At 47.8% G+C, this 20,284-nt stretch overlaps 10 protein-coding genes across 10 annotated transcripts; 6 read left to right on the forward strand and 4 right to left on the reverse strand.

Moving 5' to 3' along the window:
* Positions 1 to 35: 35 nt before the first annotated feature.
* Positions 36 to 1,602, forward strand: BT62DRAFT_893506 (kinase-like protein; the record flags this gene model as incomplete). The annotated part of the gene is made up of 8 exons (XM_043183147.1): positions 36 to 461; positions 509 to 601; positions 648 to 694; positions 763 to 822; positions 872 to 910; positions 949 to 1,240; positions 1,287 to 1,360; positions 1,407 to 1,602. 8 exons carry the CDS (start codon positions 36 to 38, stop codon positions 1,600 to 1,602), a joined length of 1,227 nt encoding a protein of 408 aa, XP_043040214.1.
* A 1,274-nt stretch (positions 1,603 to 2,876) lies between these two features.
* On the forward strand, positions 2,877 to 3,793 carry BT62DRAFT_82887 (uncharacterized protein). The gene is made up of 2 exons (XM_043182392.1): positions 2,877 to 3,052; positions 3,112 to 3,793. The coding sequence occupies exons 1-2, from the start codon at positions 3,038 to 3,040 to the stop codon at positions 3,649 to 3,651; spliced, it is 555 nt and encodes a 184-aa protein (XP_043040215.1). The 5' UTR covers positions 2,877 to 3,037; the 3' UTR covers positions 3,652 to 3,793.
* BT62DRAFT_82903 (uncharacterized protein) lies at positions 3,794 to 5,028 on the forward strand. Its single transcript, XM_043182393.1, has 2 exons — positions 3,794 to 4,849; positions 4,900 to 5,028. The coding sequence occupies exon 1, from the start codon at positions 3,936 to 3,938 to the stop codon at positions 4,713 to 4,715; it is 780 nt and encodes a 259-aa protein (XP_043040216.1). The 5' UTR covers positions 3,794 to 3,935; the 3' UTR covers positions 4,716 to 4,849; positions 4,900 to 5,028.
* A 974-nt stretch (positions 5,029 to 6,002) lies between these two features.
* On the reverse strand, positions 6,003 to 7,677 carry BT62DRAFT_993664 (uncharacterized protein). Its single transcript, XM_043190423.1, has 10 exons — positions 7,606 to 7,677; positions 7,223 to 7,554; positions 7,131 to 7,164; positions 7,010 to 7,078; positions 6,906 to 6,959; positions 6,780 to 6,853; positions 6,673 to 6,731; positions 6,489 to 6,615; positions 6,278 to 6,437; positions 6,003 to 6,230 (listed from the first exon to the last, which is right to left on the reverse strand). The coding sequence occupies exons 2-10, from the start codon at positions 7,474 to 7,476 to the stop codon at positions 6,114 to 6,116; spliced, it is 948 nt and encodes a 315-aa protein (XP_043040217.1). The 5' UTR covers positions 7,477 to 7,554; positions 7,606 to 7,677; the 3' UTR covers positions 6,003 to 6,113.
* A 514-nt stretch (positions 7,678 to 8,191) lies between these two features.
* Positions 8,192 to 9,757, forward strand: BT62DRAFT_1005078 (uncharacterized protein; the record flags this gene model as incomplete). Its single annotated transcript, XM_043177102.1, has 5 exons — positions 8,192 to 8,277; positions 8,329 to 8,488; positions 8,539 to 8,572; positions 8,630 to 9,351; positions 9,419 to 9,757. The coding sequence occupies 5 exons, from the start codon at positions 8,192 to 8,194 to the stop codon at positions 9,755 to 9,757; spliced, it is 1,341 nt and encodes a 446-aa protein (XP_043040218.1).
* An 813-nt stretch (positions 9,758 to 10,570) lies between these two features.
* On the reverse strand, positions 10,571 to 14,151 carry BT62DRAFT_980401 (uncharacterized protein; the record flags this gene model as incomplete). Its single annotated transcript, XM_043189508.1, has 22 exons — positions 10,571 to 10,690; positions 10,739 to 10,863; positions 10,910 to 10,937; positions 10,988 to 11,033; positions 11,080 to 11,259; positions 11,346 to 11,365; positions 11,419 to 11,457; positions 11,517 to 11,698; positions 11,750 to 11,971; positions 12,025 to 12,148; positions 12,205 to 12,298; positions 12,349 to 12,398; positions 12,449 to 12,583; positions 12,637 to 12,681; positions 12,730 to 12,779; positions 12,866 to 13,259; positions 13,310 to 13,450; positions 13,502 to 13,528; positions 13,558 to 13,694; positions 13,750 to 13,913; positions 13,966 to 14,074; positions 14,127 to 14,151. The coding sequence occupies 22 exons, from the start codon at positions 14,149 to 14,151 to the stop codon at positions 10,571 to 10,573; spliced, it is 2,457 nt and encodes an 818-aa protein (XP_043040219.1).
* Positions 14,152 to 14,199: 48 nt separating this feature from the next.
* On the forward strand, positions 14,200 to 15,163 carry BT62DRAFT_1005081 (uncharacterized protein; the record flags this gene model as incomplete). The annotated part of the gene is made up of 6 exons (XM_043177103.1): positions 14,200 to 14,307; positions 14,357 to 14,366; positions 14,589 to 14,685; positions 14,740 to 14,806; positions 14,878 to 15,009; positions 15,056 to 15,163. The coding sequence occupies 6 exons, from the start codon at positions 14,200 to 14,202 to the stop codon at positions 15,161 to 15,163; spliced, it is 522 nt and encodes a 173-aa protein (XP_043040220.1).
* Positions 15,164 to 15,355: 192 nt separating this feature from the next.
* BT62DRAFT_83534 (uncharacterized protein) lies at positions 15,356 to 15,779 on the reverse strand. Its single transcript, XM_043182423.1, has one exon. It carries the CDS (start codon positions 15,692 to 15,694, stop codon positions 15,413 to 15,415), a length of 282 nt encoding a protein of 93 aa, XP_043040221.1. The 5' UTR covers positions 15,695 to 15,779; the 3' UTR covers positions 15,356 to 15,412.
* Positions 15,780 to 16,077: 298 nt separating this feature from the next.
* BT62DRAFT_931290 (SET domain-containing protein) lies at positions 16,078 to 18,352 on the reverse strand. The gene is made up of 9 exons (XM_043186094.1): positions 18,118 to 18,352; positions 17,923 to 18,068; positions 17,710 to 17,874; positions 17,632 to 17,659; positions 17,434 to 17,579; positions 17,185 to 17,382; positions 16,958 to 17,135; positions 16,785 to 16,904; positions 16,078 to 16,737 (listed from the first exon to the last, which is right to left on the reverse strand). Exons 1-9 carry the CDS (start codon positions 18,335 to 18,337, stop codon positions 16,220 to 16,222), a joined length of 1,719 nt encoding a protein of 572 aa, XP_043040222.1. The 5' UTR covers positions 18,338 to 18,352; the 3' UTR covers positions 16,078 to 16,219.
* A 96-nt stretch (positions 18,353 to 18,448) lies between these two features.
* On the forward strand, positions 18,449 to 20,042 carry BT62DRAFT_931291 (uncharacterized protein). The gene is made up of 6 exons (XM_043186095.1): positions 18,449 to 18,929; positions 18,978 to 19,008; positions 19,061 to 19,189; positions 19,239 to 19,336; positions 19,385 to 19,605; positions 19,653 to 20,042. The coding sequence occupies exons 1-6, from the start codon at positions 18,723 to 18,725 to the stop codon at positions 19,885 to 19,887; spliced, it is 921 nt and encodes a 306-aa protein (XP_043040223.1). The 5' UTR covers positions 18,449 to 18,722; the 3' UTR covers positions 19,888 to 20,042.
* Positions 20,043 to 20,284: the final 242 nt, after the last annotated feature.

The raw sequence follows: 20,284 nt of genomic DNA on the forward strand, positions 1-20,284 counted from the left end.
CGAGGTGGTGCCATCCAATTAGCTACGCGAGCACCATGTTCGACGACGACGAGGACATTGACGAGACCGCAGCACTCGTACCCCCAGATCCTACCTGGCAAGCCATCTTCCACGCATCCAACCAAGTCGTACTCTACAATCCCACTAGTCATGCTCTGGCTATCCGACAGTCCTCGCAAGCTCGTCCGAGATCTGGCTGTCCGTATTGCAAGAGACCGCTGCCACCAGAGTCCCAGGATGAACCGGACCCCGAGTTTCATTCTCGTGCATCGAATTATTTTCACTTGCTGTCCATCGTGAATGATACATGGTCGAGGCCATCAACGCCGCCACCTATGGAGGCTGACGACGGTGCCAGCGGTTTCTCTGCAGAGGCCCTTGCAAATGGATATTTCAAGGCCTTCTTTACCGAAGAGAGCAAGCTAGGGATGGGCGCAAATGGAAGCGTATACCTTTGTCAGGTATCACTCCAGCTCTGACTTGACTTTTGTGACCAACCCTTTCACAGCATGTCCTGGACGGAAATCCACTAGGTCATTTTGCCGTCAAAAAAGTTGCAGTCGGGCAATCTCACTCGTACCTGTTAAACATCCTTCGTGAAGTTAGCCGCTTCTCATCCCAAAGTCTATGTAACTCATTTCCACCAGGTTCGCCTACTTGAGCGGCTTCATCATCCCAATATCATAACGTACCAGTACATTCCTCCACCCTTCTTTTCTTTTTCTTTTTTTTTCAACCGGTAACGCCTCCATCTTCTTTCAGCCACTCCTGGCTCGAAAGCGCTCAATTCTCTTCGTTCGGTCCCCGGGTTCCCACATTACAGTTGAGCTTCGACGTCCATTTCCTGTTCCTTTAACTTACCGTGGGCTAGCATTCTCATGCAATGGGCTGAAGGTGGAAGGTGGGCATAGTTTCACCCACTGATGCATCCGTTTGAATCCACACTAGCCTCGACGACTTTATCGATGAGCGTCTTGGACGCGAGACTCGACACATCCATATCAACCCCAATGGCGCCTTGAATGGTAATGGCGCAACGTCAAACATTAACTCGCGTTCAGCAAGGATTCGTGCATACAGGGCATTCCAGCACGCCTCACCAGAGGAAAAGGAGCAGCTCAGACAACATATGAATGGACAAGCGCGTCAGGGGACGCAAACGTGGACTGCAGTGCATCTCCTCAGTCCAGAGGAAGTAAAAAGCATCTTTACAGACGTCGTAGAGGGATTGTCTTTTCTGGTAAAGTGGCCATCGCCTGGGCAAGGATCCGTCTCAATCTGTTCAGCATGACAAGTCTATATTGCACCTGGACCTCAAGCCTGGCAACGTGCTACTGACATGGGATGAAGGAAAGCTAATGTACGATCATCTTCTCTTCTTAAATCTGGTACCGAACCATTACTAGACCGCGAGCCATGTTATCTGACTTTGGTACGTCCCGCGACATGGTGAACACGTCCCAATTACAATACCCAGCTCACCGACGACGCACCGTCAGAGGATGCGGGCAGATGCTCGATGTAAATTCCCCAAACAAGATGTGTGAGTCACGTGGGGGCAAGGTGTGTCTTCCCACCAGTGACGAGCGTAATGTCGTCTAAAGCCTTGGACGAATAGCATAGGATATACGCCTCGACCAAACGCGCACGGAGGAAGCTCGAAAAGGCAGCAATATCTGGCCAGACCACCATACTCATTGAGCAAATTCCGGGGTCCACTGCCTGGATACCAGGCAATGCAAACGTAAACGAGGAAGAGCGTACTGACCGTCAGGTATGTCAGCACTTCTATACACTGTACACTGAATAATATCTACATTCTTTCTAGCCCGACGGCCAGAGAATTGAACCCATTGATCCACCGCCACAGACATTCACGACATCGTTCGCCTCTGAAGCCCTCTCGCAGTCTGGCACATCTGCAACCGAGAGCTCCTGGGATGCCAGTACCATTAATCCTCGCTTGTTCGGGTCACAGTCAAACAGTTCGAGCTCTGAGCTGGCTGGCGCCCTGACGCTTCCTGCGCCTACAAAGTCCGGTACTCACTACAAGCCCCCCACCAACGAATACAGCGAAGGCGAATCCTTGGAGCAGAGGACTTCGTATTATCGTGATCCACCGCCCCAGTGTCCCCCAAAGAAACGCAAACGTCGTGCACCTTCTATAGTACTATCCCAAGTCCCAACGACCAATGAAGACGACTCTCCTTCTCTCCCACCTAGATTTTGTTCAGTCAAAGGATGCAAAACTATCATCGCTGGTATGCACATTTCAAAATATAATCTTCTAGCCATTAAACAATCAGCTTAGGGTCTTACGCGTATAAGATGTGTGAACCTTGTCATAATCGTTATCGTTCCTACGGTATCACTAAGCGCGCTAAATGAAAAGCTGAACGTGCTGCATTTGAGCAAGAGCTGGAAACACTCAGAGAGGTGGAAGATCAAAGGTGCAAGGATGCAGGATTGGCCGTAAGCTTGCATTATTTGCAATATTACCGCAACACTTACGCTTTCATAGCCCTTGAGTGAATCTCTGGAAGATCTTCAAACATGGGAGATGTCCATCATCGACGAAAAGATAACTGTACCTCAGGACATCACAACTCTCTTGACGGCGTACTCATCTCTTTCTCCCGCAACCTTAATCAGAGCAACTGGGAGCCAACAACCCATCGGTTCCACTTTAATCCCAACCACATCTACTCCTACTGACCAGCCTACGGCAACGGCAGTGAACCACTTCTTCCCTCCCTTACCCGTTCTTCCTCCTCGAATGTGTACTGTTTACCATTGTCACAAGATTCTTCCTGGACATTATATGTTCAAACGCTGTGAGCAACACCGACTCCAGAATAGGCATCACAGCAAACTCAAAAGAGTCAGGGAAAAGGTGGTCAAATGTAATGCCGGACCTCCAGAGGGTTCTATTGGTGAGACATTTGAACAAGGCAGGGAAGATAGCATAGATCCAGAGGACGAAAAGACTTAAGATGCTGGCGTGGAATCAGAAGCGGAGGCTGCAAACATTCCGTTTATGGCCGACAAGGAGGTTTGTGAACTCGTAATACATCAGTTACACGTCTCACACTTCCGCTTCGTTCAATTTAGGGGAGGAGATCGTATAGCTGCACGTCCAAAGACTGTCACAATCTCATTGGCCCCGGTGTTCAGTGGCGTATGTGTGATCCCTGTAGGCTGCAAAGGAAGGCCTTGCAAGCACGTCGTCGAGCGGAAGTTGAACAGGAATTGAGGAATGCGGAGAAGGCTTGGCAGCTTCAAGCACAGACTGATGCTACTGCTCCCAATTCGCCCCCCGTCCATATTCCAGTCGCTGGAACCAGCGGGATTGATGTAGGTATGGCTATCTCATCTAACACTGGAGATGCGTCAATCGATGGTGGAGAGAACGTAAATCAGCCGAATGCCAACGTTGACGAAAGTCCTATGGGCTGTTTGACACCAAATGTAGAAGAAAGTCGCAGCTTGTTCCTAGATGGCGTTGAACCAAATCCCGAGCTGTCCGCCCCTGTTGCTGTTGAAGCCATTGTAAATGAGGTAGACTCAATCTCAGCGGCACCTCCTACACCAGCTACTGGTCCTAACATGGAAAGGCCAGGTTCCAAAGGATCACTGAAGAAGGTAAAGTAATCTCGCTCTTTCACACTAGCTTCACTCGTTAAGGGATCACCATAACCTAGACCAACGACAAAGAAGCACCACTTTTCACGGCTATTGTCGGTGACCCCATACCTTCTGCTACGAATGACGCCGTCGCATCTGCACGAAAGAAGAGGAAGAAAGTGGATGGAGCTTCCACATCACCTACAGCACTCCCATCTTCGTCCGCACCCCCACCGAAAGCATCAACGTCTGCGCCGACGCAGCATCATCCCGAAACTTCCCATCCTATCCCTTATCCGTACCCCCCTCCGATGCATGCCCAGTATCCTTACCCATATTATCTACCGCCATATCTCTATGGTCTGCCGCCGCCGATGCCCACCGGGTCGGGGGAGTTTCCTGTGTACGCAAATGCTCAGCCATACATACATCCTTACCCGTATCCATATCCACCGCCCTATGCGATGCCTCATTCTCAATACCCATATTCATCTCGTTATTATCCCCCCTATGGCGGGGGCCACTATCCATCATATTCTCGTTCGGTTGCGGGATCTTCGTCAGTCTCGGCACCGGTGCTCCCGGGTCCATTTATTCCAACTCCTGCTCAAACGATCCAACAATCGTCGTCGCAGCGGCAAAGCTCGGCGAGGACGTCGAACGTTAAACAGTCGTCGCCTCGAACGAAGTCTGCTGCCTCCTCAAATCCGCCAGCCTCCTTTAGCTCCACACAACCGACACCGTCTGCCGCTCAGTTGGGAAACTCGGTGACTGTAGCCATGGCGCCTCCCCCATCCCATCCGCACCACAATGTGTTTCGACCATCACCTTATACATCAATGTCGACCGAACCGCCCGTCATCATCGATCCAGCTGTTCAGACATCAACTTCTCAGAATATGTCATTCAATTATTACAATCCAGATGTAAGTTTCCTTGTCCCTCTCGTGATCTGTGAAATAATCATCTTTATCAAAATCAGGCCAAAGTTCGGAAACGAAAGGCTGTGGATGGCGAGTTACATATACTTATCCAGGTTCCTCGGGGTGCCCCAGCCCCATCATCTACGACACTCACTAACCGGTTCATGAAGGAGCCGGCTGTAAAGGAAGTTTCTATGGACTCCTTGGAGCTGCAAACAGCACTAGTGGTACCTGTAGTTGAGAATCTCCCGCTGAATCCTGGACCGTCACCTGAGGACACCGGACCGACAACCCTCCCCGCAGTGAGTAGAGTCTTCTTCATATCTACGATGGCCACTGATAATACGAGCAGCGAGCGTGTGCGAACAAATCGTGTCATCGGACAATACCAGGAAACGTTCAAGGTACGATGTGCGAGAAATGCAAGGCAAAAATCAAGAAGCACAAAGCCAAAGCTAAACAGAAATATAAGCTAGAGCCTCGGAAGGCTATCGTTGCTACGTCTATCGGTGGGGCAACGAAAGTCCAGATTCGGACTAATGAGGTGTGACAAGGAGGATATGGAATACCACACGGACAATGTTTTCATGTTTTCATCTATACCTTATGTAACCTATGTTCGTGGATATGTATCTGTATCACTCATTGCTCCTTGCTATCTTTTCTTCACAGCACCGTAAATCGCAGCGTTGTTTCAAGCTGTATCTGTTTATGTCTCCAAAGCATTGCGAAACATCCACGCATTAATGGTATCTTATGCAGTGAACATATTTAACTCTATCAGCAAAGCGTCGCAGTGTCATTGTTTCAATGTCTGATTTGGTTGGTCTACAATGTGACCCGCGTTGTTGTACACGGTGTCGAATTCTTCTCGAAGTCGATTCACATCAGCTGCGAGCTCGTTCAGATCATCTACTTGTACATGCAACGGTATAGAGGCGGCAGCAGCTCCGTTCAACTATCAGTATGGCCAATCGGATGCGGAATCATTGCACACAGTGACGAAAATATATATCAAAGTCGCTTGAGTTAAATTTACATCACTATTTTTAAACTGGTGAGAGCTGCAGCTATAGTACATACCAACGGCGAACGGACCTGGAGCAGACCATAGACATGGGAATGAGAAAGAAATCATAGAAACCGAGACGGTCAAAAACAATGAAAATGTCGGTTTGAAAAAAATTGGGGTACCCGCGAGGACGTTTGTCATCGTAAAGCCTTGCTGTATCCAGAAACTATGGAGGTACCGCAGGAGTGCGGCGTCGGGTTAACAGATGCATGAATTAGAAGGTAGGGAGACTCTTGGCCGATGCAGAACCTACGGTCAACATTTCCTTGCGGCCGGATGAATGGGAACCAACAGGTTGTTGAAGCTCAGTTTCTGGCCCAGTTGCGTTGTGCACGTTTCCATGTAGAAGAAATTGCGGTTCATTAAGAGTCGCAAGAGATACTGATAACGGCATACCATGAATGGCTTCGATCTATCAAGACATTATAAGCTACATCGGTGTTGATACTGACTGATACAGAGATTGCTTGAGGAGCTGTGGTAAGAATGGACTTCTAGTCACTTCGAACGGAATTATCGGGTGTGAGGGATGGCGTAGAGCTTTTGCGGTAAGGCTTCTTTGGAGATTTCAAAAGCCAATTTGCCCATAAGATCCAGGTACGAAAGATGTCCTATACAGTGTTAATCCTCCTTATCAACTGATGACAGTCTAACGAACCTTTTGCATCCCGAAGATAAGCACCCCAAACACAGGTACTACAATGCGAATCAGAGTCTCATGAAGCAGTCGAAAAGGTACAAAGAAGGACATACACCACGCCATGATGATATCGACGAAAGGCCCTGGAGATAAATCAAATATGTATATAACACCTTCGCTAAAATTTATTGTTAATCATGGTTGGTGGAGATTCAGCGGGAGAACGTACGTGAACGATACAAGGGTGAGGAAGCTAAATATCATGACACGAATGACCACCTGTAGCGTAGGTATTGAAATAGTACTTGTCGAATCGTTGTCGTACAGGTTGCGGCAAAGAGAGAGACCGAGGGATACTGGGGGAAATATTAATAATCATTACTTGAGATACCTTATACACGGGTTAAGCGAACCTTGCACTGGAAGCATCGAGGAGGTGACGATAACCACAAAAAGTGAGGATATCTTAGCCCTGCAAAATGGTTTGTAAGATATCACGTTTGACAGTAAAGGTAGTCACGGAATTGCATTAATAATTATGCAATGTGACGAGTCACCGAGTCGAATAACGAGCGATGAATGCGTTAGACCGAACTGAGGAGATGGTAGAAGAAGCTGCCTAACAGTTGAAAACCCCCATACGCACCAGCAGGAAGCCGAGAAACATGAAGAACCATACGATATATGGCGCTGCGAGGAGCTACACAGACATTCATGAGGCATATTTCAGAAATTTTTCGAGAGACTCACAGCAACGATGGTCTTGTGATTAGCCTCTAATGGAGATCTCGAGATTCCAAAATGAACGTTGTACCAGTTCTACAGAGAATTATCCAAGTGTAAAACAAATCAGGAACTCTGAAGAACACACATGGACCAGGAGTGAAAGCGTAGTAAGTGCGGTGCTGAAGTCAGATGAAGATTAAGAGTAAGTACAGGATACTTGCACAAGGGGGTACCTACAGCGTTGGTACTGAGTATATCAGTGCCGCTTGAGTAATACAGAGATCCTGATTTGGGACATAATTCGGATCACTTCCTCCAACGAAAAATAGCAAAGAGTACGAAATGCAGGAAAGTATCCAGGAAACGCAGAAGGTGTACCAAGTTAAGCATCTTTTGACGAGATGAGAGAAGATGACCGTTAGAAAGATAAGCGATATCCCAATAACGCCTGAGATCTGAAGGTCTATAAACGTGTAGAAAAGTGTCGGCATGTTTCGTTGGCAAGATTTAGGAACGACGCGTCAGTTTGCCAGGAAACGCGAAAGAGCACCGAAGAGAGCGTTGTTGTCCTGCGGTGAAATAAATAATGGACATGGAAAAGTGTTTGAGTGAGGACATACACAAATAATTGCAAAAGGCCCTACAGAAAGATACAAGGATCGGATTCCTTATCGTTGCAAGTGGCAACGTCAAGCTGCATAGAGGTGAATCTCAAGTATTTTTCTCATGGTTCGGACCGGCGGCCGATGCCAAACTGACGCTAACTGCTTTCTTCCTCGACGGGTGTCTACATGTTGTCATACGTCAAATCGGTGCAATAATGTTCTGAATCTCTTCAACCGGTCACAGTGCTCGATAGATGGATTTTCCAACTCGATGCAGATCACAATCATCACATTGTTGTATAATCTCTGCTTGTCCCTCGCACAAGGACACAACTCCAAGCTTGCCTCAAGTCCGATACCTTTTGGAACAAGCGGAGACTGGCCCGTGAAACTGCTCCTCTAACTCGTACCATCATCATCTGCGGTCATCCCCCCCACCTGATTCTCTATCTGTCTCATACTTTACAGCTGCCGATACAATGTCGTATTAAGTGGCGGGCTGTTATAAGAGCCATGGCGCCCAGCTGTCATGCGTGACGCAAGGAATGTTTGAAACACCGGTTGGACGTTAGAACTTTGAGGTTGTGACTTGATGAAAGGCATGTTAACTGCTCCTTACTCTATTTTGCAGAATTCGATTTCAGACGTGCTCGAGACGCTTAGGTTCAAAGCGTGTGCTTCACTGAGGTACGTACACATGCTCGGCGAAATCATTTGACTTGCAAGTTGCCATTTTAGACCTTCTCTGGACGCCAACGTAAATGGACTTGCGATATTCCCAGAGGCTCTTCACGAAAAGTCCTTTTTTTCTGGCTCCTTGATGGCACGGGCTTACACTGATTTTTGGACGGTACTTTATTTCCACGGTAACCCTGATGACCAACAGTATGTTGACCAGGTACGTGTCGTTGAATTACCGCAGCAAAGAGTGTGAGAATTCCGGATCAGAAGGACCCTTCTATTCGGGCATTCTTCCGTGTTGGTTGATTCGTTCTCGGTTGGATGGCTTTCTCTTCGACCAACATGACACGTCTGTCAGTCGAACGTGTTCCTCCCCCAATCTACAGCTCTGACCAGCCAGACTCTTCTCTGTCGCCAATATCCGAGAGTTCCAGTGACAGTCACAGTGCCAGTGGATGCGAGAGTCTGGTGTCTGCCACAAGTCGACCTTCTACCCCTTCGCCCAGGCCGCAAAGCTACCTGCCGGAGTCAGCGCAGACAACACCCCGTGTTCAATCTCCTTCTGTTTCTGATATACAACTAAATCCCTCGGCACAAACTCTTGCTCTGACCTCTCAGGGTTACATTCTCACCTACCCACCTCACAATCCACAAACACCCCAACCACCACCTCCCCCTTCCACCAGCGGCCACGACACCGCTACTCTCGTCCCCAGCAAACGTCCTGTCTCTAGCTCGCCAACCAAACTGAATGCAACCAACTATGCGTGTATATACCGTAAAAATCCCTCCCATCGACGCATGTTTTCCCGCTCCGACTCTTCAATAAAAGGCACCTTCACCGTCAATCCATTTTTAAAAATTCCTGCCGAGATCTTACCACCTCTGCGGCGGAATGAGACAGAGGTCGATCGGAAAAATCTCAGGTTAGAAGTGGAAAACGGCGGCATTGACGTTGACCTATACATTGTCGGTGAAACTCCTTTGAACACTTACGCTCCGATTCCTCGGACGACCATACACCTCGGGTTATTTGGTGCTAAAGAGAATTCCGGAACATTCCCTATCATAGCTAGAATCGTAAGTCCCTTCGCTTCTCTTCGAAAATAATTCTATTTCTTATCTATTTGCGCCACCCGTGTTCCAGCATACGCCAAATCCCAACCGCCCAGCATTTCACTTGACTGCCAAAGCCCTCGATGGCTTTGTGCTTTTCCACATTCCTCGTTCTTACCATGGTATAATTATCATCAACTGTAGCGCCGGTGACTTGAACAATCACATCGCGCTATCGATCGGGATGTATGACAGTTCCACGATCTTATCTGAATCGGGACAGGCAAGAAGCTATTTTGTTGGTGAAATGGGTGACTGGTCCAGAGATGGGGATAAAATTGAGTTGATAATGTATAACGGAAAAGCCTTCTTGCAGTACGAGGATGAGGGAAAGAAGGACTGGTCGAAGAAAAAAGGGTGGTTTTCTTGAATTTTTATGAATATGTAATAATAGGGTTATGTAGCATTTGGCTTATACAGATTCAAAGTTCTCTCTTGTTCCATGAGCCGGTTCTTGTGGGAGCTGAGATGTGTCCATTCACATCTTGGTGTCTGCCACACTCCTGATCACTGAAATTATGAAGATCCTAGGAATCGGCAGAGTGGTCATGTGAAAACAGACCACGACCGGTTTCCGTTGGTGGTCGATGACACTGGAGGACAGCGTATGGTTTGGAGGATGTGTTCATCAAGGAACTTTTATCATGATGATGATCACTCATGTTGCGGCATACTATATCGCTGTTATAGCTATGAATTTCGGACTTAGCTCCATTAAGGCCATAGAGGGGTGAAGATATTGTTCTATTGGCATTGGACAAATATTAGTACCGACAATATCGGTTCGCAAACCGAGGTTGAACCTTAACGGTGCCGAACCCCTGATAGGACGTAGACCAAAAACCAGAACTGGCCCAGTATCCAACAGTAAATGCGAATTACTTTCATGAAGACGTGGAGATGAGGAACAGAGGTAAAGAGAGACAAGCAGACAGAACTCCGTCAACTGCCCTGAGTGTACGCAATGGAATAATCAAAAAACGTTAAAGAGAGCAGTAGGCAACGGCGAGGAAGCTCAGTTGGAATATGTTGAAGAGGATATGACGCCATTGGACTCTCGCATGAGTATATTTCATATCGTACATAGCAATCCTCTCCACTTCCTACCAGTTGACTTGGCTGAGCTCATCTTTCCAATTGCTTCTTCTTTTCCTGAAGCAAGTGTCGAGCGATCTCAATCCTCTTACTGGCCTTTCTTAGCGTTACCTCGAACAGTGTTGGGTGCGAACTCTGGTGCAATGGCTAGAATCGCATACTCTGTCAAAGATAGCTGACTCGCGTCATTGGTAGCAAGATCTGGGATCTAATGAAAATTCAGTCTCGTTTGTTGGCATCAAAAACCAGGACCAACTTCATTAATAGGGTTAATCACATCCGTTCCACCGATCTGGGCAACGGGATCCCAGACACCAATGTCTGAGGATTTCAATGACGTCCAAGCGGCTTGCTTTATGGTATTATCGTTTAGACGCTCACCTGCAACACGTTAGCAAGTCAACGATTGGATGGAACATCACGGCACCAGCATAAGCCTGCAGTTTGGCATACCACTAAAAGAAATGTGGGCATCAGTGCGGTCATAGTCAGCTCAACGACTCACGTATGCAAATCCGCTACTAAACGAGATTCCGTCTCTCGCCATCTTACTAGGCAAAAGTCAGGAAAGCACTAGAAGGTATTAACATTACTCACTCTGCGCCGGACGCATTGAATATCTTGCAAAAGTCTACCCAAGCTGTGTCAAAATCAGGCTCATCCGTGATCACCTCCATGGCCTCCATCAGGAATTCTCCGCCCCCAAAAATCATTGAGATTGAATCTAAATAGTTAGAGTGCCCTAGTTCTGTAGAAACAACTCGATGCCTCACGAATCTTCCGGGCCCGCGCCATAATCTACTAGATGAGCTGTGCGTGGGTCCCATCCTACGGCACCCGTATATCCGGTGAAAAGGCCGTACTTGAAGGTGCCTATGTCATGCTGAAAGATAGTTTCAATACCACCGTGATATTCAGAGAACCGTTATTACTAACCATCCCAGTCTTGATCCTGTCAAGCCACTGCGAATCGTTCTAGGAATATCCAACATTGCCCATGAAAATGTCCATCCGAATAACGTTGATGCACTCACAGTTCGTTCCCATTTAGTGAACCAATTTCCAGCCAACGTGGTCCAATCTGGTCCAATTCTCACTCGTCCAGGACACGCAGCGGGATCAGGAGGAACCAAAACTTTTCTCAGAGGCTCCCATGTCACAATTGTTTCATCGGCCTGCAAAGAATAATCTATAATATCTCCGATAAGCTCATCCGCTAATCCACGAGTGTCAGCTACTGATGCTACAGTTCCAGTCATGAACATGCCTGTGAGATAGTAGAATGGTCGTTTCAGCGTGCTTCCTGTAATGCGAACCTCTTTCGCGCCATCGCCCCAATGTGAAACATTGTGTCGACTTCCCAAACCCGCAAAGGGGCCAATGTGATGGAAGTCTACTTCAGACAGATGGCGAGTCATAGCATGGGCGATGCGGAAGACGTCGGCGCGACCCGTGCGAAGGAACGACATCCAAAGCCAGAGATCCGACGCTGAGATAAATTTATGAGTGTATCCATCTTATACGTTGGAACCAAAGGGCTACCAAGTTCTCCGTTGTCCCAAGCATATCCTCCAACGTCGTACCTCCAAGTGTGGCGAGTTTCATCATATGTGTGCATTACATCCCCATAATTCCAAAAGCCGTAGAACCGTCTCTGATCGATTTCCTAGCACGAGGGCCGTTGAGCAGGAACATTCCAGACATGATCATGAAATCACATACTGCAACATAGAAGTCGAGTAGAGCGCTCTTTCTATTCTCGATATCTGCTGCTCCACTAGTTGTTGGATTCGGAACAGCACCAATAATATTTGGCCTACAACCCCTACAAAGAAAGGCTGTACTTGCCATCGACCTCCAAACAACCTGTGAACTGCATAGAATTCAGGGCTTGCGACAATTTGGGAGACTTTGGTCTAATCTCCAATGAAGATAACTTGTACAATGCATCTGTAAATTTACTTACGATGGCACCGGCCCACTGAGCGATTGAGTCTCGGGAGGGTGTAGAGCTGACCACTTGCAACGAAATTTCGTATGACCGTCCAATGCCTACTGGATTAGGGTCTGGGTCGCCTACATCTTCGTAGGTTAAATCTAACTGAGTATGATCCGCGTTGGGAGAGATATATCTGATGGGGAAGATAAACTCACACCGTGGGCCACCGTGTCATAATGTCGCATGTCAATAGCAGGAGCCTTTCAATCCATTATTAGAATCGTTGTTTAACTAAAAATGATACTCACTCTTGGACTATACGCCCACAGAGTGACTGTGGCTGTATCACCTCCTGCACCTCAGATATCAAAGCCTCTGGGAGCGCCTTGCCAAAAATCTGGGCAAATCATTAGACGAATCAATGAACGACGAAATTCCACCCACCTCTGAATCCGAATAGAGTCCCGCCACCGTTTGCACCTCCAACGTATCCAACTCCTGCCGCCCTTGTTCCGAAGCCTGCATGGTCAATGAATGATGCATTTCTACCTCCGGTAGACCTCTTCTTGATCGTGAAATGCGCCGACGACAGTTGATCTAGCGTGAAGTCCGCCCATACGGGGAGATCATCGATACCAGAAGAAACTGTCTCTGGCCACGTAGATATATCTGGGGTAGCCTCCCCTTCAAATTGAGGAACAAGGACAGCATCGGTGGTGTCTCGACGCAACCCGGATAATAGCCGAACCGCTTCACCCCATATACCACCTTCTGCAGTAGCAAAACGAATATGTCGATCTTGGAGTAGATCACTGAGGGGAGCTGCAAAAGTGAGGCCCTAATCAAAATGTAAAGAGGTGAATCACTTGGTCACTGATTGTCACTTACCAGTCCCTTGATGAAGTCCTGCGTCTGGTCACCAATGAAGAAATGTACCAATCGAATTGAAGTCGCGCCGGCAGAAACATAAAACCTGACAATGAAAGGTAGAAAAGCGACATGCCCTGGCCCTGCATACTTCCCAGTCATCTATAAACGGATTGTATTACTGAAAACGTTGGATTATACAGTAGCTCAGACCTTTATGACTGTACGAACAGGGCCGCTCTGCTCAACAGTAACGGAGTCTATGGAACACTCGGTTTGTCTCCCACAAGCTCTGGTTCGTCAGGACTGTTTTGAAGATGGACGACAAGGGAGCCGTTCTGCGCCTTGACTTGTCCATCGAATCCAAGTGATTGGATCAACACGTCGCCAGATGTATTGAAGACGGCTAATGCACGTGGAATTCCGTAAAATGTCTTGGTGCCGAGGAGAAAAAAAGTCACCTGTGAATGAGCCAGTGGTGATAGTAATCTCTGTGGAAGACTCAGATACAGAAACTGGCAAAGAGGGTTCTGTAGGAGTGTCGGTCGATATCTTGAATGTATCACGCAAGGGACTGTCAGCTGCCAATGCGTGCCCTGTCCATTTCAGGCTGCCATCCATCCAACTAGTAGAGAGGCCTTAGGGATATTAGAAAAGGATATTTCGATAGGACTCACTAGGCTAACGGCCATGTCTGGATCAGTATAGAAACGTCCGAGGATGTGAGAGCAATTGGAGTCGTCCGATCAACCTCACCTTGCACCCAAGGTATGCCGAAGGACGTTCCTGTGGGAAGGATTGGGGGATGCGCCACAGTCGACCCATTTCAATGATACACCGTCGACTGCTCGCGGTTTGGGCATGAAAAGCGGAGGGAGAAAACATGGATTATGTTTGATAGCATTTATTCCATGTCGCGGGCCGAATTAGCAAATTTCGACATATCACAAAACCCTTTGTTCGTGCTGGTGCTTCATAGCTGTACGGGGAGGCCACTCGTGATATGCCGCAAGCTCTTCGTGATCTGAAGAAAGTTGATCCGAAGTGATAATAATTCGATCCGCATAGTCGGCTAATCGTATGTCGGTTTCATGCTGAAGAAGAGGAAAACTTGCTAGCACGACAAGAGGAAAGTAGAAACGTGTTACCTTCAACATGTCATACACATCTCAATATCCTACCACTGATGTCTTCGAATTATATTCAATCATTGAAATCGTTTTTCCTATTCAGGGTCCCCCCCCGGAGTCAGCCAAAGCGGTCCGCCTTTGATCAGCTCTCTGATCGCACTCACGGTAAGGGTTCCCTATCGGACTGAGCCCTCGGCCTCCAGTCTCTCAGTCTTCTCTAGTTGAATACTTCGGGAGCGGTTCGGCAATACGGTATAAGGGTATTCAGTCAGTTCTTGCCAGAAAAAATGGAATGCTTCCCATAGTTCTGCTCCCCACCAGGCCCCAGTCCCTCTATTTCGGGGCTTTCGGGTGGTCTGCGAGGCTTCTAAAGAGCCTCGTCACCGAAGTATTTGGTAGATGACAATGGCTTACTCACCTCGACCTCCATCTCACTGTCATTGTTACGACGTTTTTCAGCAATCACCGCTGTCGCCATCCACCCTGGCCTCTCTTCTGTTCAAGAAATTCTATGCCGTCTTTACCGCACATCCGAAGAGTCGCGAGGAAGTTGTTCTTTCAGCAAGGGTGCTTCGATATGTCACGCCTTGCGTGAGCTTGGTGCCTAGAGTGCAAGCTTTGATGTTCAAGTTTCCAGAAGACTTCCGAGTCATGCCAAGGGAACGCAGATGATCTAGAGACCACCAAAAGCTTCAGAGCTGTGCTGAAATCCAACCGAGGACTTTTGTCGAGAAACGCGTATTAAGACATGTAAAGTTTGCGCAAAGTCCACAAGGCCCGTCCAAAAGTCACGACTCACTTCTGGCGACGCGGTCACATGACCTTTGACCTCTTCTCACTGACATAAGAGGGGTCACATACGCCAAGATAGGGTCATGTACCTGGCCTCCCTGTCTTCACGTGAGACTCAGGTCAATAGGACCAATATATGGCAAAGTGATAACTTGATGAACAATCGCCTCGATTAATATGAAGTACTACGTAGATTCAACAATTAGCAGAAGAGGACTGTGAATGATCGATTGAACGTGTGAAAAAGCATCGTCCTGATACAGAATGCATATATATCAATCAAAAAGCATCGGTATTCGGGGCCACTACTGATTGTGAATTGTTTTCCCCAGTTGCCCGACCCTCCGAAGACTATGAAAGGTAATAACGCCATGAATAAAGTTGTATCAGGCGGCAAGAACGGTAGACACACGAAGGATGCTGTAATCATCGTCTTCAATAACCCACGGGACGTCAATCTCAATGCTTCCCAAGAGAATATCATTTAACCTGACAGACCGCATGTCAAGGTACGACGTGGAGTTCCAGTAAGCAGTGTTCAATATCCTTGGAGCCTCTCCGCATATTTGTACTTTGGCATCAGGATCTTTGGGGCTTTTAGAATCCATAACGCATCAATAAATTTGAAGGTGTCATCATGAGGTCAATGCGTACCTTTTGAATGCAAGACAAGTCAAACCAGGACAGTGCGACTGTATCTCCAGTCAAATGTATATCACTTCCAGACATCACTTGCGTAGACATGACCTGTGGGTGGATTTCCCTCACATAGAAATGGATTCCACGTCTCTCTGACTGTTCTGTTTGCCTGAGCTTGGTACACTTCCAATAAGATAGAACAAATGTTTCTATCCAAATTATTGGCAGGGAGGATGTTCAGAACGAACAGAAATCTACTGAGTTTGTTCTGAGTTTCGGGCGAGTTCATATAATACACGCATGAGCTCATTCGGTCAACTATACCCAATGACTTGTCGTTTTGGGCGGCATCTGCAAACGCGTGACAAGATCACTTTGATTTGGGTGTATCCTGAAAAACGTTCCGGACACCCTGTTTCCAAACCCCAATCTCCTTCTCCAGCGATACAATGGCGTCCCGAACATGGCGGCCAATCTCTCCACCTTCATTCATCCGACCAAAGCCAATCATAAGTGAATTCCTCGCGCGTATGAACGTATCATAAGCGAGGTTCAATCTCGGTGGACCAGACGGAGGGTAGAACCCCGGTTCATTGGTCTCACGCGGCGAAGGTTCATCCACAGCAAGTATCTTGGCCAATTCAGCGAGCGCAATTCCAAGTACCGGATGACCTTCTCTGTGAATACTGACCAATCCTGTAAGCGCTTTCGTCGCCACTCGGACGGTATTATCAAGGTATTCTTGTGTGCACGATGACGAGAATGATGATATGAGGAAGGATTTATGTAAAATAGTTAGCCCGAGGAGAGGATGACAGGAAGGCGTGAGACCCGCAGAGGTGAGTATAGGAATGAGCTTAGTCGACAGTTGTCTCGCTTTTGCTGGATCTATACAACATGATCAGTCAACGAACGGAAGGTAAGAATGGTTCTACCTTTGAATTGTACAACTATAGCTTTGTCGAGTGCTTCTTGGCCTACACGAACCGCATCTAACACCGCATCGGTTGACTGAACAGCCGAGTTGCATTCATTGCATCTGGTGAGCGGGTTCTCTGTTAACTAGGTCAATATGAGGAAGCATATAAGGGTCAGAACCGAATCAAACCTTCCGTCGGTAGCGGACACATTCCTCCGCATGCTTTTGTGCACCACATGGACTCCCGAGGATCCATATCTGGAGGTGATCTGCACAGTTGACACCTGCAGTCAAAGTGATAAGTTTCTTTGAGACTTCCTTGCCGAAGGGATCGGGGCAGAGTTGTATCGATGTATGCCGTCACGATCTGCCAAATACACTTAGAGAAGGAGAACGAAGCTGCAAGGATGACATACCTCTTCGCCAGGTAGAATATTGCGTAGCACGACGACGTGCATAAGTGGTTCGTCTGCTTGCGGATGGGCCGATACCCGAGGAAATACAATGACAGCGTTCGGATCGCAGGAATGATTTATGAGTGCGACTGCAGGCGAAACGGATACTCCGAGAGGGCACAACGCGGCGTCTGTGATGGTAAAAGTATTCGTGGTGAACTAGAGGAGACACATCAAAATAAATAGGATGAAATTATGCAGGGTACCCACCCGTGATATCAAATCCACAAGATCACCCGATGAGTTGATTCCAAACTGTCGTAAATCGTCGGGGGAGGAGAGTCCCAGATATTGAACTAGTGAATGAGCAAGATGTGTATGCATTTCCGAGGCAGAGAGCGGCAGATTTTTCCTGTCTGGAAGAAAGGCATGAGAGCGGTGGACGTTTAAATACGACGGATCACTCACGGGATTGCATGGCATCCAACTCTCTGGTCTGAAGAAAAAGTAGGCAAAGAAGGTGAAAGACGAATAGGCGACACCTACCCAGACACTATCTACTCTTTTCTTCTGTCTCATCCACAAGATGCGACCCATGCATCGTATGGCATCGCTAGGTATCGAAAGGTCATCAGAGGGTGCTGCTTTAGACCAACGCTGAAGAGATGTACATTCATGTTTGTGGACAGACCAGTCTTTAGTTTGGCAGGTCTACTCAAAGGATAAGGGATGGGACTAATGCAAACAAGTGTTACTGACCGAATCACAGTACCACACTGAACGACACTGGGTACATCGCTTCAGGCCGGAAGGAGGTGGAAGTCCAAAGCACGCCGAGCAGTATCCATCCATTTTTTCTGTTGAAAGCACTGCGACGTGAGGTTGTACAGCAAACAGAACCTGGCCTCGGAGGAGGTCAGCACCTTGACTGGTTCTTGAATGTAGATGACTCACCTGCTGCGAGATTTACTTTGCTCCATAGGCCCCGTCCTGAGATATCACAAGTCCGAACCTCTATGCTAAGAGGCAAGTCGCGATAAAGTCCATTGCTAGGTAGAGCAGATTCCACCGCTGGCTGTTGTTCCGAAGGTACCTCCCTGGCTTCCTTCTTCGTGGATGGTCCGTTCACATAAGATTTTGTCTTTCTGGAGGCTCGTAGATCGCTGAATGACATTGTCGTTTGAGAGAGCCAACGGTGCCGCGATGCCGGTGTATTTTTAAGATTCCGATACCCCGCTGCTATTCCGGCATGGTCTGCCGATGTTATTGGTTTTCCCACCAGCATGTCCTCTTACCAGCAGGCCCAGAATTCCGGTATTCACTACCTTGGCTACCGTGGGCAACCAAGCGGTGGTTATGCGACACTAAATGGCCCCCAAAATACGCCTTTTTCACAAGTCTTGGTTGTTCTTTGCTCCTACCGCTCCCTGGATGTACATGTGATGCTGCCACCGGTCCGGATATGGTCCTCTATTCCCTCGTAGCAGCAGAACCACTGACAATGCCAGTCTTCTGCATTCCACTGCTGCAGGCGTCTTGCACAGATATCGTGCCTCACGATGGATCCTTCCACACTTGCTCCCCTTCAATGTAGTTTTCAAATCGACAACGACATGTTCGATCTATGCCCTCTCATCACGTCGCATCCCGGACCGCTGGCGATTTCGCTGGACGAAGAAACTCCCCCAACACGCACGAGAAACTCTTACAGTATCAGCCTTAATGGCCCCTTGAAACTGGATGTAACTTTACCAGCCGAACTACAGGTATTTGCATACTTCGCCGGAGCGACTTGTATCCTGATTGCCTATGAGTGTCCTGACGGTACTTGGATATGCCTGATCGGTTGGTTCTTCGTTCAATTGCAGATATAGAATTCACCAAGATAGTCCTATAGTTACCAATGCATGGCCAAACCGACCTTCGGAATCCACCCGCGTTACAAATGTGATTCCTATAGCAGTCGATCCGAATCTCAATCCAACAGCCAAGCTTGGAGCAAAGGCGAAGCTAGACGATTATCACAGTACGTTTCCATGGCAAGCAAAGTGCGTCTGTATCTAAATCTACTTTAGCACCGTTACAAGTGACACTCCACGGCGGCTCGTATACAAGTCGAAATGTAAGGCAAAAGGCTACGTTTCAGTTTATATGCGACCACGATGTCGAAGAGGTGAGTTAGAGGGTAGTACGGCTCAGCCAGTATGCTTAACCAACGTAGCCAACAGAACCCGAATTCGCATGGTCCTTCAATGGCACACACGCATTTACGTGGAAATCGAAACACGCCTGCTCGAGTATAGTCTCAGGATCTCCGACTAGTCCGTCAGAACCTGACCCCGATCCTCCTGCGGAGCCCCCACACGAACCTGACCTCATCGGCGAGGTCCCCGTTCATCAAGTTGGACTTCTTCCGCTATTCCTCATATTCTTCGCTATTTTGTAAGTTTAATGCCGGCTTACTTGATTGCCAACGCTAACCTTGATAGGTCTTTTATCGTCATCCGTGTTGTTTACCCCAGGAGTCGTCGGCGTGTGCGACACGCGAAGTTTAGACCATCCTCTTCGCGGCTGCTGGAATGGGCGCAACAAGCGGGATTTACCGATGTGGACTCTGATGCAGAGTCGGACGAGTTTGGTATTGATGAGCAGATACCGCTGACCCGTCGTATGTATGGAAGTGCTCCTAGCACGGGAGTCGTTTACGGGAGTACGGGCAGGTAACGCAATTATGCATACTTATTTTACGATTTCAGAGCGGCTTGAACCGCTTTGTTTGAATCCCATCAATACGAAGAAGATTTCGACGAAAATCAGTTGATTCGTCCGCCGTTTCCTGCTTCCATCGAAATACGTAGCCTCGTGCGGCATTAATTTGCATTAATAGAGGCATTTTCTTCTATCCAATTTCGCAGGAATGGAACTGTCACCACTTTGTGGTGATCTCAGGACCAACGGATCGCTGTATCCACATGAATTCTTGTATTGGAGAACCTCCGACGACATGCTTCTTCACGATGATCCCCAACTTTATCTAAGTCATGAATCAGAAGAAGCTTGTGTGCTGCTTGTAGAAAGAGTTGGACCTTTGTTGGAATGCGGTGAAGAAAAAATCCCGAAA

The sequence above is a fragment of the Guyanagaster necrorhizus genome, assembly GCF_019112545.1.
Source record: "Guyanagaster necrorhizus MCA 3950 unplaced genomic scaffold BT62scaffold_11, whole genome shotgun sequence".
NCBI classification, from domain to species: Eukaryota; Fungi; Basidiomycota; class Agaricomycetes; order Agaricales; family Physalacriaceae; genus Guyanagaster; species Guyanagaster necrorhizus.